The sequence below is a fragment of the Oncorhynchus masou genome, chromosome 21, assembly GCF_036934945.1.
Source record: "Oncorhynchus masou masou isolate Uvic2021 chromosome 21, UVic_Omas_1.1, whole genome shotgun sequence".
Lineage (NCBI taxonomy): Eukaryota > Metazoa > Chordata > Actinopteri > Salmoniformes > Salmonidae > Oncorhynchus > Oncorhynchus masou.
The window spans coordinates 4,926,839-4,942,500 of NC_088232.1; the positions used below are offsets into that span (position 1 = coordinate 4,926,839).

The 15,662-nt window shown below is 42.8% G+C and overlaps 1 protein-coding gene across 2 annotated transcripts in view; it reads left to right on the forward strand.

Moving 5' to 3' along the window:
- The window catches only part of LOC135507602 (teneurin-3-like), a 462,717-nt gene that overhangs the window by 307,571 nt on the left and 139,484 nt on the right, over window positions 1–15,662 (forward strand). The window contains exons 7-8 of one of the 2 annotated variants that reach the window (XM_064927148.1): window positions 3,287–3,385; window positions 5,205–5,443. In XM_064927148.1, coding sequence (XP_064783220.1) covers window positions 3,287–3,385; window positions 5,205–5,443 — 338 coding nt within the window. The remainder of the gene's footprint in view (window positions 1–3,286; window positions 3,386–5,204; window positions 5,444–15,662) is intronic. The other variant, XM_064927149.1, reaches the window with a different exon arrangement.

The following is a 15,662-nucleotide window of genomic DNA, read 5'->3' on the forward strand; positions in this document are numbered from 1 at the left end:
GTTGCATTAACTTCCCTTCAATGTCATGGCTATGCTCTGGGAAGAAAACAATAGAATGTGTTGACATAGCTAACCTGCTAGTTCTAGCTATTTTACAGTATGGCCAAATGCTAGTGCTAACATGTCTTCTCTATAGCCTCACGCTAATGCTAATATTGCTTTTCTATCCTCCTGCTAATGTTCACATAGCATCCATATGTCCCAATGCTAACACTAACATTAGCGTGTTTAAGACCTCAATGCTAACATAGCTCATTTATGGCCTCATGCTAATGCTAACAAACTGTTTATTCTCTATGGCCTTGTGGTAACGCTTATATATGTCAACATGCTAACGCTAAGATTATTGTCTCTATGGCCACATGCTAATGTTAGCGTCTCTCTCTTCAGCCCATTGTTGGAGAGCTCTGGAGATGTGGAAGGAGATATGGGGGGATTAGCATAGTAATGCTGCTCAGCGTCAGGCCACCTCCAGTCAATTAACAATGGTGGCCCCCGCCACATGCGTGCCTTTGCTCTCGCAGTCGCTCTACAAATCCCTTATGCCAAAGGAAACTGGTTGCGGCTGGCCCACTATCAAAGCACTGAGAAACCCTTTTGGCCCCGTAGTGTAGGTATCGGGCACAGAGATGCTATCTAAAGGATAGAGCAATTATATCTATCCTCTTTTGCCGTTGGATTTCAATACTCGTGGAAGAAGTCATTGAACTTTGTCTAGATTTTATTATCATTGTCAGGTTTTTTAAATCAGAATATTTAATTATAGTTTCAAAACGTTTTTAAATCCAGCCACGTTTCCATGTAGACTTCGTCTCTATCTTTTCACTGATACGAGCGAACAAAGATAATGTTTTGGTTGAAAGGAGCCTTTTGAACTGAATAAGGTAGCTAAATTCTATTAAAAAGTATCACCATTTCTTCCCATAAACGCAGAATCCGTTTTCATTCGAATTAATTGTCTTTTTAATTAGGAGATTGATAAGAACGCTCACATTGTTTTTTAAACAAACATATTTGATTTCCCATTTGAGGTATGACTTTTTCTCGAAATACCTCTCTCTCACTTTTCCACAAATTGAAATATGAAAGACATCATTGGAATGTGTTGCACATAAGACATACAATCCAGACACCTGGCAATTTCATCATCAAGGTCATAAATAATACTGAAGTGCCTATCCAATGTAGTGTATGTATGGGTAATATAAAGTCTAAGAAGACGAATGGGTAGTAAACACACACACACACACAGAGTCAAACACCCTGGGGAGCTAAATGCTTTACAGTACGCTAAAACAGTGTGTGAACACTATAAGAATGTGAAATACTAGGGTGAGGAAAACCAACAGCCAAACAAACGAGCTTCACTGACTATACCGTTTTAGACGAACATTTTATACCTGTAGGACACCGTACTTTAGTGTTACACCATTCTGGAAATAGCAAACTAAATAAAACTTGATTTAAAGTGCATCTAAATCTATACAAGGAAACAATACAAGGAAATGCAGTATCTGAGTAAGCGCTTACACACTCTTTTCAACACACACTCCCTCGGTGGTGTGGCGTGACGTTGGAGTGGTGCTTCGCGGTGAGATGGGAGTGGAGAGAGCAGTTCTATCTCCATTTGGCCAGGTTAGTAGGGTCAGTCTGGGCTGGAGGGCTACGTTGCCATGACGCACAGGTCACTAAGGTCAGGGTATGTGTGGGCAAGACTTATAACTGGACAATTCATCAGAGAGAGAGAGAGAGAGAGAGAGAGGGTGAAAGAGTTTTAAGTTCACATGCATAAGTACAGTGAAATGCTTAACTTGCAATCCCTACCCAACAGTGCAGTGATCTGTATCAAATGGGATAACAAATACAAAATATTTAAACATGTAACTAGAGAAATAGAGAGACTTATTATCCCTCTAATAACATATAAAATACTATTGTTCTGGTTTGGCTCCAATATGTTTTATTGTCTGTTCTCATCACTCGTACAGAGAAAGAGAGAGAGGGGTATGTAAGAGCCTATAGCAGGGTTATATAACAGGGTTATCCACAACTCAAATGAACACATTGACTCTGCCAGCGTGGCCTTAAACAGCCTGCTTTATGGAGGGAATAAAAGACTCTCCTCCATCTCTGATCGCACCGCCACTGTCTCTTTTCATCATCACACATTTATCTATCCCCCTCTCCTCCTCTCCTCCACTGTCTCTTTTCATCCATCCCCCTCTCCTCTCCTCCACTGCTACTGTCTCTTTTCATCCATCCCCCTCTCCTCCACTGCTACTGTCTCTTTTCATCCATCCCCCTCTCCTCCACTGCTACTGTCTCTTTTCATCTATCCCCCTCTCCTCTCCTCCACTGCTACTGTCTCTTTTCATCCATCCCCCTCTCCTCCACTGCTACTGTCTCTTTTCATCTATCCCCCTCTCCTCTCCTCCACTGCTACTGTCTCTTTTCATCTATCCCCCTCTCCTCTCCTCCACTGCTACTGTCTCTTTTCATCTATCCCCCTCTCCTCTCCTCCACTGCTACTGTCTCTTTTCATCCATCCCTCTCTCCTCTCCTCCACTGCTACTGTCTCTTTTCATCCATCCCCCTCTCCTCTCCTCCACTGCTACTGTCTCTTTTCATCCATCCCCCTCTCCTCTCCTCCACTGCCACTGTGGAAATGGAGGGAGGAGGTGGAAGAGAAGTGAAGATGAAAAATACACAAAGAGATAGAAATGAAATTCGAATGTGTCACTTCTCTGGATCGAGGGCTTCGGCTTGTATATTGAATGTGTGTGTGTGTGTGTGTGTGTGTGTGTGTGTGTGTGTGTGTGTGTGTGTGTGTGTGTGTGTGTGTGTGTGTGTGTGTGTGTGTGTGTGTGTGTGTGTGTGTGTGTGTGTGTGTGTGTGTGTGTGTAGGTGTGTGTAGGTAGGTGTGTGTAGGTAGGTGTGCCTGTGTGCATGCTCAGGTGGCTGAGTGTGTGCTTTTGGGACCTAATTAGAGTGTGTGTCCTTACGCAACTGCGTGCGCACGCGTGTGTGTGTTCTTCCAACCCTGCATGCTGTGTGTGTCTGTGTGACACCTGTCTGCCAGACAGGTCCACACAGGGGGACCATCTCCCCACCACTCTGTGTGTGTCGACGTGTCTGGCTGCCAAAACTAATAACGTCGGCAATAACACTGATCTCCTCAAGTCTTCCCTTCTCTCTAATTGTGTTGTATACTAATACACTTTGATTAAACACACACACGCTTCTCTAATTGTGTTATGTCTCTGGTATCTCCATCTCCCTCATGTAGAAAATTAGCAAAGCAAGCCGTTCTGGAAAACGGGCATGACAACCTGATAGAGATGGATGTGTTCCCTCCCGCGTGCCACGAAGGTGCCTATGGGGATGGGTACGTGCCTCCATCTCAGTCTCTCCGAGTGTCCATCCCCTCCGCTTGTCGTCCTCCTCTACGCATGTGTAACCCCTGGCAACACTGAGCCGAATACAAGCGCACACACAGAGGGATTAGCATCACGCACATGTCCAATCCCATGTCCATTTGTTTTCGACAACTGTATTGGGGACACACTATAAGACAAGACACTGGGTAGAAAGCATGCCTTGGGGTCGTATTGTAACGCTATTGGGATGCAAGCCTTTGTATAAGTACTGCCCTCTTTGGCCTACCAACCCTCTCACATAGATTCCCTCGGTCTTATCCCGGACTTCACCCCAGTATGTGACAGCAGCAAGACGTTACCATGTAACGGGATGGAAGGCTCAGTGTTGTCTGGCTGGTTCTAGAGCTAGAATCAGCTCTGTTTGTCCCATTGTCCGATGTGTCCATGCTTGTTTCTTGTCCGTGTGCTTGTCTAAAGCAAGACAAAAGACGCTATTAAACCAGTCCTGTTTTGGCGAATTGCTTACCGTGGCTGTCTGTTTGCTCATCCAAATTGGGCTTTGGCATGGTTGGCGAGTGACAAAAGGGGGAGGGATGAAGCTAACATTTGAAAAACATACAGGGATGGTTTTGTCAGTTCTGGCCCGCACTTTGGTGGGTTTTAGTTGTTTTCCGTGAAGGAGAGCTACTTCCTCGAGGAAGGAGCAAACTAAATTGAAGACGGACACGTCACCTCTGAGGGGTTTTTAAAGTGTTAAGTAAAATCACTTCCCTGGTTTTAATATCCATCCTTTCTGCTACTCCGACACTTATCCCTGTCCATCGGGGTGTGGATCTACAACTTCAAATCCTCTCTCTCTCTCGCACTCTCACTCTCTCTCACTCTCTCTCTCTCTCTCTCTCTCTCTCTCTCTCTCTCGCTCTCCCCCCTCCCCCCCTCCATCCCCTCCCTCCCTCCCTGCCTCCCTCATACTCAATGTTACATCTACTTCACAATCAGAGAAACAGCTTTACCTGCATGTGGTGTATGCTTGTGTGTGTGAGGGTGCGCGAGCACACACCACACACACGCACATTCTCTCATTCTCATGCACACACACAAACAAGGGCATTCATGCACCCTCTCTCTCTCTCACACACACACACACACACACACACACACACACACACACACACACACACACACACACACACACACACAGTAAAGCACCCTCAAACACACTCCAGGATCTGATTGGAAACTAGAGTGAAGCCCTCTGTCCTCTGGCTTGCTCCCTGGTTCAATCAATGAGCAGTGACACACACACACAGTCTCCAGTAGAAACACACACTAATTAATTTGATTAAAATAGCTGACCTTGGTAATTACCTCAAGCCAGCTGGTCTCTTAGGTAATCCTACTTGTACTGCAGGAAGGGGATTTTTTATTTAAAAAATACAACCGCAGTCCTTGTATGTCTTTCCATAACATTTTTGGAATGTTCTGTTTGTTCCGTGTTCATATGCTTCCTGTTTTAGACTTCACAGGCCTTAAAGTGTTTGTTTGTTGTTAGTTTAAATTAAGTGTCTCGTTCATTTGCTACTGTAGCTGTTACTTTGTTTGTTTTAAACGGGAACCTCAGAAACCTGGTCCCAGATCTGTTTATGCGATCTTGTCAAAGAATGACCATTATACAGGCGTTGGGTATACAGCACAGAAAGATCTGGGACCAGGCTAGAAATGTGTAGCCGATGTAGATCCATTCCATCTCCTACTTTGTCCAGTCTCCATTCTTACCCTCCTTCTCCCTCCCTCTCTTTCTTTCTCCTCTCCTCTCCTCTTCTCCAGGCACTTCCTCTTCAAGACAGGCACCGGCACGACCCCTCTGTTCAGCACGGCTACTCCAGGCTACACCATGGCAACGGGCTCTGTCTACTCGCCGCCCACGCGGCCCCTACCCAGAAACACCCTCTCCCGCTCCGCCTTCAAGTTCAAGAAGTCCTCCAAGTACTGCTCGTGGAGATGCACTGCTCTCAGCGCCGTGGGACTGTCCGTCCTGCTGTCTGTCCTGCTCTGCTATTGCATAGGTAGGATAGTTCTGCTACAGTGTATGCACCTACACTCACACTCACTCTGTAGTGGATACCTTATACAGATGTAGGATCTTAATTTGAACACTCTTTTGTTACTGCAAATTTTCCTGAATGCAGATGAGCTACATGATTGACAAATTCACTGATAACCCACACTAACATGTGGTTACATTAAGAGTATTGCACTTTTTATGTAGCCTTTTTCTGTCAAAATGATGGGCTAAATGTAAAAATCCTGTTGCTGCAGGATTATTTTGCTGCGACAATACTGGTCAAATTAAGATCTAACATATGTAGGTAACCGTTGGATCTGCTGTGAAAGTAATTTGGGTAACCATTCAGTAACCATCGCACACTGTAAGGTTACCTCAGGTGACAAACTCCAATGTTTTAAAACCACACTCCCCCAAATCCCCCATCTACCACATCAAACGGGTACATAAGGTTTAGACAAAGCAGTAACCAACCACAGCTGTCTATAGCTGAGGCCCCAGGGCTCTTCCGCTTTACTTAAGTTTACATTCCTTCAACAGCGCTGTAAATGCCAATCTGATAGCGATAGCATTTCCTATCACTGACATTGGACACGCTCAGCCTTAAACAAGCACAGTGATTGCTCAGGTCTTTGATTATAAACCCTGAATAGTTTCAGTTTCCAGCTGGCGCGTTGAAGTATTGTTGACACACACACACACACACACACACACACACACACAGGAGTGTGTTGCCACAGTACCCTGATGCCTCTATCCAGTTGTTGTGACTAGCTGTGATAGATAGCAAATGCAGCAGCTATTGCTCATAGAGAATGTGAGAATGTGTGTGTGTGTGTGTGTGTGTGTGTGTGTGTGTGTGTGTGTGTGTGTGTGTGTGTGTGTGTGTGTGTGTGTGTGTGTGTGTGTGTGTGTGTGTGTGTGTGTGTGTGTGTGAGAGAGAAATCTGACTGTATTAGTATTCACCATGCACTACATTCAGCTATAGCGGGAAGGAACTCTCTGCCCCCTCATCCACTCTGTTGGATCTCTGCTGTAGAGAGAGACAAATCACATGTTGTTTATCACAGGCTTCATAAACCACAGGTGTAGACCAACAGTGAAATGCTTACTTTACAGGCCCTTCCCAACAACGCAGAGAGAAAGAAAATAGAGAAATAATAGTAATTATACAAGTAATAATAGATACACAATGAGTAATGATAACTTGACTATTTACAAGGGGTACCAGTACCAGTCTATATGCAGGGGTACGAGGTAATTGAGGTAGATATCTACAGTGCCTTGCGAAAGTATTCGCCCCCCTTGAACTTTGCGACCTTTTGCCACATTTCAGGCTTTCAAACATAAAGATATAAAACTGTATTTTTTTGTGAAGAATCAACAACAAGTGGGACACAATCATGAAGTGGAACGACATTTATTGGGTATTTCAAACTTTTTTAACAAATCAAAAACTGAAATATTGGGCGTGCAAAATTATTCAGCCCCCTTAAGTTAATACTTTGTTGCGCCACCTTTTGCTGCGATTACAGCTGTAAGTCGCTTGGGGTATGTCTCTATCAGTTTTGCACATCGAGAGACTGACATTTTTTCCCATTCCTCCTTGCAAAACAGCTCGAGCTCAGTGAGGTTGGATGGAGAGCATTTGTGAACAGAAGTTTTCAGTTCTTTCCACAGATTCTCGATTGGATTCAGGTCTGGACTTTGACTTGGCCATTCTAACACCTGGATATGTTTATTTTCTCCATCCAACCTCACTGAGCTTGAGCTGTTTTGCAAGGAGGAATGGGAAAAAATGTCAGTCTCTCGATGTGCAAAACTGATAGAGACACCCCAAGCGACTTACAGCTGTAATCGCAGCAAAAGGTGGCGCAACAAAGTATTAACTTAAGGGGGCTGAATCATTTTGCACGCCCAATTTTTCAGTTTTTGATTTGTTAAAAAAGTTTGAAATATCCAATAAATGTCGTTCCACTTCATGATTATGTCCCAGTTGTTGTTGATTCTTCACAAAAAAATACAGTTTTATATCTTTATGTTTGAAGCCTGAAATGTGGCAAAAGGTCGCAAAGTTCAAGGGGGCCGAATACTTTCGCAAGGCACTGTACATATAACTAAGAATAGAGTAACAGATATTAAACAGTAAGAGTCTATATGCAGGGGTACGAGGTAACTGAGGTAGATATCTACATGTAACTAAGAATAAAGTGACAGATAGTAAACAGTACCAGTTGATATGCAGGGGTACGAGGTAATTGAGGTAGATATCTACATATAACTAAGAATAAAGTGACAGTCCCAGTTGATATGCAGGGGTACGAGGTAATTGAGGTAGATATCTACATATAACTAAGAATAAAGTGACAAATAGTAAACAGTACCAGTTGATATTTAGGGGTACGAGGTAATTGAGGTAGATATCTACATATAACTAAGAATAAAGTGACAGTCCCAGTTGATATGCAGGGGTACGAGGTAATTGAGGTAGATATCTACATATAACTAAGAATAAAGTGGCAGATAGTAAACAGTACCAGTTGATATTTAGGGGTACGAGGTAATTGAGGTAGATATCTACATATAACTAAGAATAAAGTGACAGTCCCAGTTGATATGCAGGGGTACGAGGTAATTGAGGTTGATATCTACATATAACTAAGAATAAAGTGACAGATAGTAAACAGTACCAGTTGATATGCAGGGGTATGAGGTAATTGAGGTAGATATCTACATATAACTAAGAATAAAGTGACAGATAGTAAACAGTACCAGTTGATATTTAGGGGTACGAGGTAATTGAGGTAGATATCTACATATAACTAAGAATAAAGTGACAGTCCCAGTTGATATGCAGGGGTACGAGGTAATTGAGGTAGATATCTACATATAACTATGAAATAAAGTAACAGATAGTAAACAGTACCAGTTGATATGCAGGGGTACGAGGTAATTGAGGTAGATATCTACATATAACTAAGAATAAAGTGGCAGATAGTAAACAGTACCAGTTGATATGTAGGGGTACGAGGTAATTGAGGTAGATATCTACATATAACTAAGAATAAAGTGACAGTCCCAGTTGATATGCAGGGGTACGAGGTAATTGAGGTAGATATCTACATATAACTAAGAATAAAGTGACAGATAGTAAACAGTACCAGTTGATATGCAGTGGTACGAGGTAATTGAGGTAGATATCTACATATAACTAAGAATGAAGTAACAGATAGTAAACAGTACCAGTTGATATGCAGGGGTACGAGGTAATTGAGGTAGATATCTACATATAACTAAGAATAAAGCAACAGATAGTAAACAGTACGAGTTGATGTGCAGGGTTATGAGGTAATTGAGGTAGATATCTACATATAACTAAGAATAAAGTGACAGTAAACAGTACCAGTTGATATGTAGGGGTACGAGGTAATTGAGGAAGATATCTACATATAACTAAGAATAAAGTCACAGATAGTAAACAGTACCAGTTGATATGTAGGGATACGAGGTAATTGAGGTAGATATCTACATATAACTAAGAATAAAGTGACAGATAGTAAACAGTACCAGTTGATATGTAGGGGTACGAGGTAATTGAGGTAGATATCTACATATAACTAAGAATAAAGTGACAGTAAACAGTACCAGTTGATATGTAGGGGTACAAGGTAATTGAGGTAGATATCTACATATAACTAAGAATAAAGTAACAGATAGTAAACAGTACCAGTTGATATGTAGGTGTACGAGGTAATTGAGGTAGATATCTACCTATAACTAAGAATAAAGTGACAGATAGTAAACAGTACCAGTTGATATGTAGGGGTACGAGGTAATTGAGGTAGATATCTACATATAACTAAGAATAAAGTGACAGATAGTAAACAGTAGCAGTTGATATGTAGGGATACGAGGTAATTGAGTTAGATATCTACATATAACTAAGAATAAAGTGACAGATAGTAAACAGTAGCATCAGCATATGTGATGAGTAACATAAAACGTTTGTGCTAAAAGGGTCAATGCAGATAGTCTGAGTAGCTATTGAACTATTTAGCAGTCGTATGGCTTGGGGGTAGAAGCTGTTCAGGGACATGGTTGGTTCCCGACTTGGTGGATCGGTACCGTTTGCCGAGGGAGAAAGAAATGGAGGGAAATTAATCATGTTGATTCAAACACACTCGATAACTGGAGCTAGATAACTGGACTCTCTCTTTCGCCTGCAGACACACACACACAGTGGCTAGGAACAATAAGCCCAGTTGACCGTATGTAGTGGTCAGTCCAGAGTGATGGATCTAGCCCTGCAGCTGTCCAGAACAGAACAGGAAGCCCTCACACCTCAGTGTGGACTATAGAGCTGTGAGACTTAGAGACCGACTAGATGGACGCTGCCATGTTATCTGTCTGCTGTCCACTTAGCAGCACTTGAGCAGAACCTCCCCCCCTTCTCTCTCTCTGTCAATACAGAGGCTAATGGCCCTCTGGGCCTGTCCGTCACTCAGATAGTGTGAAGGAGGACACACATTCGTGCATGCAGTGCTCTCTCTTTCTTCCACACACACACACACACGCACACACACACATACAGTTGAAGTCAGAAGTTTACAATGGACAATGACCCCAAGCATACTTCCGAAGTTGTGGCAAAATGGCTTAAGGACAACAAAGTCAAGGTATTGGAGTGGCCATCACGAAGCCCTGACATCAATCCTATAGAAAATTTGTGGGCAGAACTGAAAAAGCGTGTGCGAGCAAGGAGGCCTATAAACCTGACCCAGTTACACCAGCTCTGTCAGGAGGAATGGGCCAAAATTCACCCAACCTATTGTGGGAAGCCTGTGGAAGGCTACCCAAAACGTTTGACCTAAGTTAAACAATTTAAAGGCAATGCTACCAAATACTAATTCAGTGTATGTAAACTTCTGACCCACTGGGAATGTGATGAAAGAAATGAAAGCTGAAATAAATCATTCTCTACTATTATTCTGACATTTCACATTCTAAAATGAAGTGGTGATCCTAACTGAACTATGACAGGGAATTTTTACTAGGAGTAAATGTCTGGAATTGTGAAAACTGAGTTTAAATGTATTTGGCTAAGGTGTATGTAAACTTCCGACTTCAACTGTACACTAGAACTCACAGAATACAAACCCTTTGCCTCCACATCCGCTATTCTGAACCGCCAGTGATTCCCATAACCTCATCCTCACCAAGGAAGAAACATTATTAATATGTCATGCTGCCCAGTAGGCTTGAAATGAAGGAAGAAAGACCCTGAATGACCTGTTCAGTGCAGCAACAACAACACATTCTCTTCCTACCAGAAAGCTAATGATGGAATCCAACCCAGCAGGAAATGGTTGTGGTATCAGTGGGGTGTCAGCGGGCTGTGGGTGTGTGTGTCCGTGCGTGCAGTGGCGTGCATACACACTCCGCCCCAGCGCCACTCATTCCAACATTTATGTCCGGACCAGAACCACAGTAGGGCGCCCCGCCAACCAAAGCTAAGTTATGGTAAAATATGGAGAGCTAATCTCTACGGCTCCCTGTAGGGGACAATCATTACCATCCACCCTCAGATTGAGTTTCTCTGTAGCCTTTTATCTGAATATGTCGGCTTTGGTGGAGGACACTGTTGTCTTTCTACAAACCTCATGATGTGTTTCTATAGTGAAAAACACACATGCTTACTCAGTGGTCCCTCATACAGAGTCAGTCCTGATAATGACATGAAAGACCCTTAATGAAGAATTCATGAGACCATGAAGACAGTTATGAGGAGATTTGCGACACACACACACTAAACACACACACACTAACTTTAAAACACACACTAACACTCACTAACTTTAAAACACACACACTAACTTTAAAACACACACACACTTACACACACTAACTTTAAAACACGCACACTAACTTTAAAACACACACACACTAACACACACTAACTTTAAAACACACACACACTAACACACACTAACTTTAAAACACACACACACTAACTTTAAAACACACACACACTAACACACACTAACTTTAAAACACACACACTAATTTTAAAACACACACACACTTACACACACTAACTTTAAAACACGCACACTAACTTTAAAACACACACACACTTAAATATGAACTCTCTAACGTGTGTATCACAAGCCTAAAGTGGTCGGTTTTTGTGTACTACGTCATCTAATTATGTCATCCAATTATGTCATCCAATTGTTATGCAATATGTTACAAATTTTGCAATTTGTATGATATGTTACAAGTTAAATTTGGGCAATATGTTAGGAATTTGTCGTGCTTAAGATCCCAGAGTGCAGCTTTAATTTGACTAACTTATTTCAAGCATGTATTATATTATGGCTCAACTTTATGGCCTGATAATGAAAACACTTTGTACATACACACGTGCGTATGTGAGTGTGTGTGTGCAAAGTGTAAATACATTTAACAAGTGTAACACATGTAATGTGTGTGTGTGTGTGCAAAGTGTAAATGAATTTAACACCAACACCAACCTTGTATGGTACTTCGGCACAGAGGACTATGACTTTCCTGTCACCAAATGCTGGTAGTTTTAAGGTTGAGGAGGAGCAATAGACAGTATATTAGAGCCTGTCATGAATGACCACTCAACACACTCTGACAGTGGCTGATTCTCAAATGACACCCTATTGCTTATGTAGTGCACTGCTTTTGACCAGGGCCCGTATGGCCCAATGTCGTGCACTATGTAGGGAATAGGTGCCATTTGGGACATAGTGAGAGACTCACAAGGCATGTATTTCTCCCTGGAGCTGTGTTAGTGGAGAATATAGACTCATAAGGCATGTATTTCTCTCTGTAGCTGTGTTTGTGGAGAATAGAGACTCACAAGGCATGTATTTCTCTCTGTAGCTGTGTTAGTGGAGAATAGAGACTCACAAGGCATGTATTTCTCCCTGGAGCTGTGTTAGTGGAGAATAGAGACTCATAAGGCATGTATTTCTCTCTGTAGCTGTGTTTGTGGAGAATAGAGACTCACAAGGCATGTATTTCTCTCTGTAGCTGTGTTAGTGGAGAATAGAGACTCACAAGGCATGTATTTCTCCCTGGAGCTGTGTTAGTGGAGAATAGAGACTCACAAGGCATGTATTCCTCCCTGGAGCTGTGTTAGTGGAGAATAGAGACTCATAAGGCATGTATTTCTCTCTGTAGCTGTGTTAGTGGAGAATAGAGACTCACAAGGCATGTATTTCTCTCTGTAGCTGTGTTAGTGGAGAATAGAGACTCACAAGGCATGTATTTCTCCCTGGAGCTGTGTTAGTGGAGAATAGAGACTCACAAGGCATGTATTTCTCCCTGGAGCTGTGTTAGTGGAGAATAGAGACTCATAAGGCATGTATTTCTCTCTGTAGCTGTGTTAGTGGAGAATAGAGACTCACAAGGCATGTATTTCTCCCTGGAGCTGTGTTAGTGGAGAATAGAGACTCATAAGGCATGTATTTCTCTCTGTAGCTGTGTTAGGGGAGAATAGAGACTCACAAGGCATGTATTTCTCCCTGGAGCTGTGTTAGTGGAGAATAGAGACTCATAAGGCATGTATTTCTCTCTGTAGCTGTGTTAGGGGAGAATAGCAGGTATCTGTGATACAATATCCTGTCTGCTCGGTCTATACATGTCCACACAGCAACCAAGGAGAGCGACAAACACACACACACACACACACACACACACACACACACACACAAACATACAGACACACACACCCACAAACTCACATACACACAAACATACACACACACACACAAACACACACAAACATACACACACAGACACTCACACACACAGAGATTTTTCTTATCTCTACACGAACATGCTTTCAAATCTTTCTCTACGTCTCTCACACACTATATTTCTCCATCCCTCTCTCTCTCTCTCTCCCTCCCTCTCTCACTCTACATCTCTCTCACACTCTCCCCATCCCTCTCTGCCAACCTGCTCTTAATTATTTAAGACCCCACTTGGATGGATGGAAAAGGTTGATGGTAGTTAGGCCAACACACACACACACACACACACACACACACACACACACACACACACACACACACACACACACACACACACACACACACACACACACACACACACACACACACACACACACACACACACACACACACACACACACACACAGTGCTACTGTAGGTAATGGGATGTTTGGGGTTAACACCTGGAGATGCCTAATAGATGGTAGGGGTCTTGTTCTGAGCACTTTTCCTCTCCCCCTTCTCTATTTCCACACACTCTCTCTTATCCTCCCTTCTCTCACTCTCTCTCTCTCTCATCCCTCTCTGTCTCATCCCTCCCTCTCTCTCTCCCCCCTCTCTGTCTCTCTCTCTCTCTCATCCCTCCCTCCCCCCCTCTCTCCCCCCACCCCTGAACACACTCTCGTCCTCCCCAGCCACCCATAAATACTGCATTGCTTTTCACATATACAGAGGAACACTTTCAGACACATTGGATTTACAAAGAGACCTGGGAGGAAAGATATCACTTTTACTAGTTATGTCATCAGTTGTGTAACTGAGAGATGGGAGAGAAATGCATGACTTCTTCCTATCACATTTAGATGCTAGACTATTTTATGCTAGAAGTGAGTTCCTATTTCTCGCTCTGTTTCACCTTTGTTCTTTCTTTCTCACTGAATAGGGAAGTTCATTGTTGTATGTTTTTTTTTAATCAAATAAACATTTGATTGTGTTCGAATATTTTACTGGGCTGTGTTGCTTTGGGGACATTTTATTTCCGGGTGAAAAACAAATTCAGGACTGACAACAACACAAATGCATGAATAGTGCAAAAGGAGGACAGCAACACGGTGTGCTTCAAACACTTGAGAATGGACCAATCAGAACTGGGTATGATTTGTGAAAGGTGCTGAAATCAATCGTGGCCTTGAACCTCCCTGGAGAAGTTTACATGATTGTTGTTGTGGTTGTGGTTGATGCGGTTGATGTGGTTTTTGTTGTTGTTGTGCTTTTTGGAGGTTGTTTTGGTTGTCGTTGAGGTTGTTGTTTTGGTTGTTATGGTTGTGGTGGTGTTTGTTGAGGTTGTTGTTGTTGTTGTTGTTATGGTGGTTATTGTGATTGTTTGAGAGTGTAAGGAACATGGCAGAGGGATGGGCTAACAAATAGAGCAGACCATCAGTAGTTTACACACATGTGCACATGTACACGCACACACCCCCACACACACTCTCACACACTCTCCCACACACACTCTCACACATGCATTTGGCCTCCCTAGACACTAATAGAAAGCATGGTCTGTCTAATCATCTGCTTTCTCCTTGTGGGTACTATGATTGACACGTATACACAGACAGCTCTTACACACAGGCAGACAGGCAGGCAGGCAGGCAGACAGGCAGACAGACAGGTCTGTGTACATGTGTGTGCCAATTCCCACCTGTCTCTCCCTCACACACCAGCTCTCCTTATCTCCCATTCACTCTTCAATATCTTCACCTGGGGCCATGTAGACCCACCTGCAACAACAGATGCACACACACACACACACCACCAAAAAACACACACACACACACACGCTTTTCTCCAGCGGGAACAAAAACGTCCGAAATCTCAGTGGGCTCTTGTCCCCGGTGTCGTCCTGTGTGTGTTAACAAATCTCCCATCTCTCCAGAGTTTTGGGAAGAATTCTCCTGCCTGATTTCTCATTCATAGAATTTCGGCCCTGGGAATCATTCCGGAAAACACTGACATCCCATATTTTCTCTGCTTTGGAAGCATTAGACTGAAACTTGGATAGGTGGTGTCATGGTGCACATGTACATGACTTGTAGACAACGACACTGGAACAAATGATTGGTTGAAGAAAGACTCTTTATTGTATCTCTTCAAGGTAGAGTCAAGTGTCCTGAAACCAAAGACAATGTGGGATTGAGTAGCGCATTCCGTTTGCCAGCAATACTTTGACTTAAGGTGCCAGAGTCGAGTGTTTGTTGTGCACGCCACTTACTAAAAGAATGTAACTTGTTAACAACGTTTCTACCGTGTATAAAGCGGCCCATTTAAACGTACATACTCCAGTAATGTGAAATATGTTACTAGAATTACAATCTAAGTGTTGATAGAGTATAATCATATCATTTAACCGACCTCGTGTGTTTATCTGAAGCGTCGCGCCGTGTCCTTGTTGAA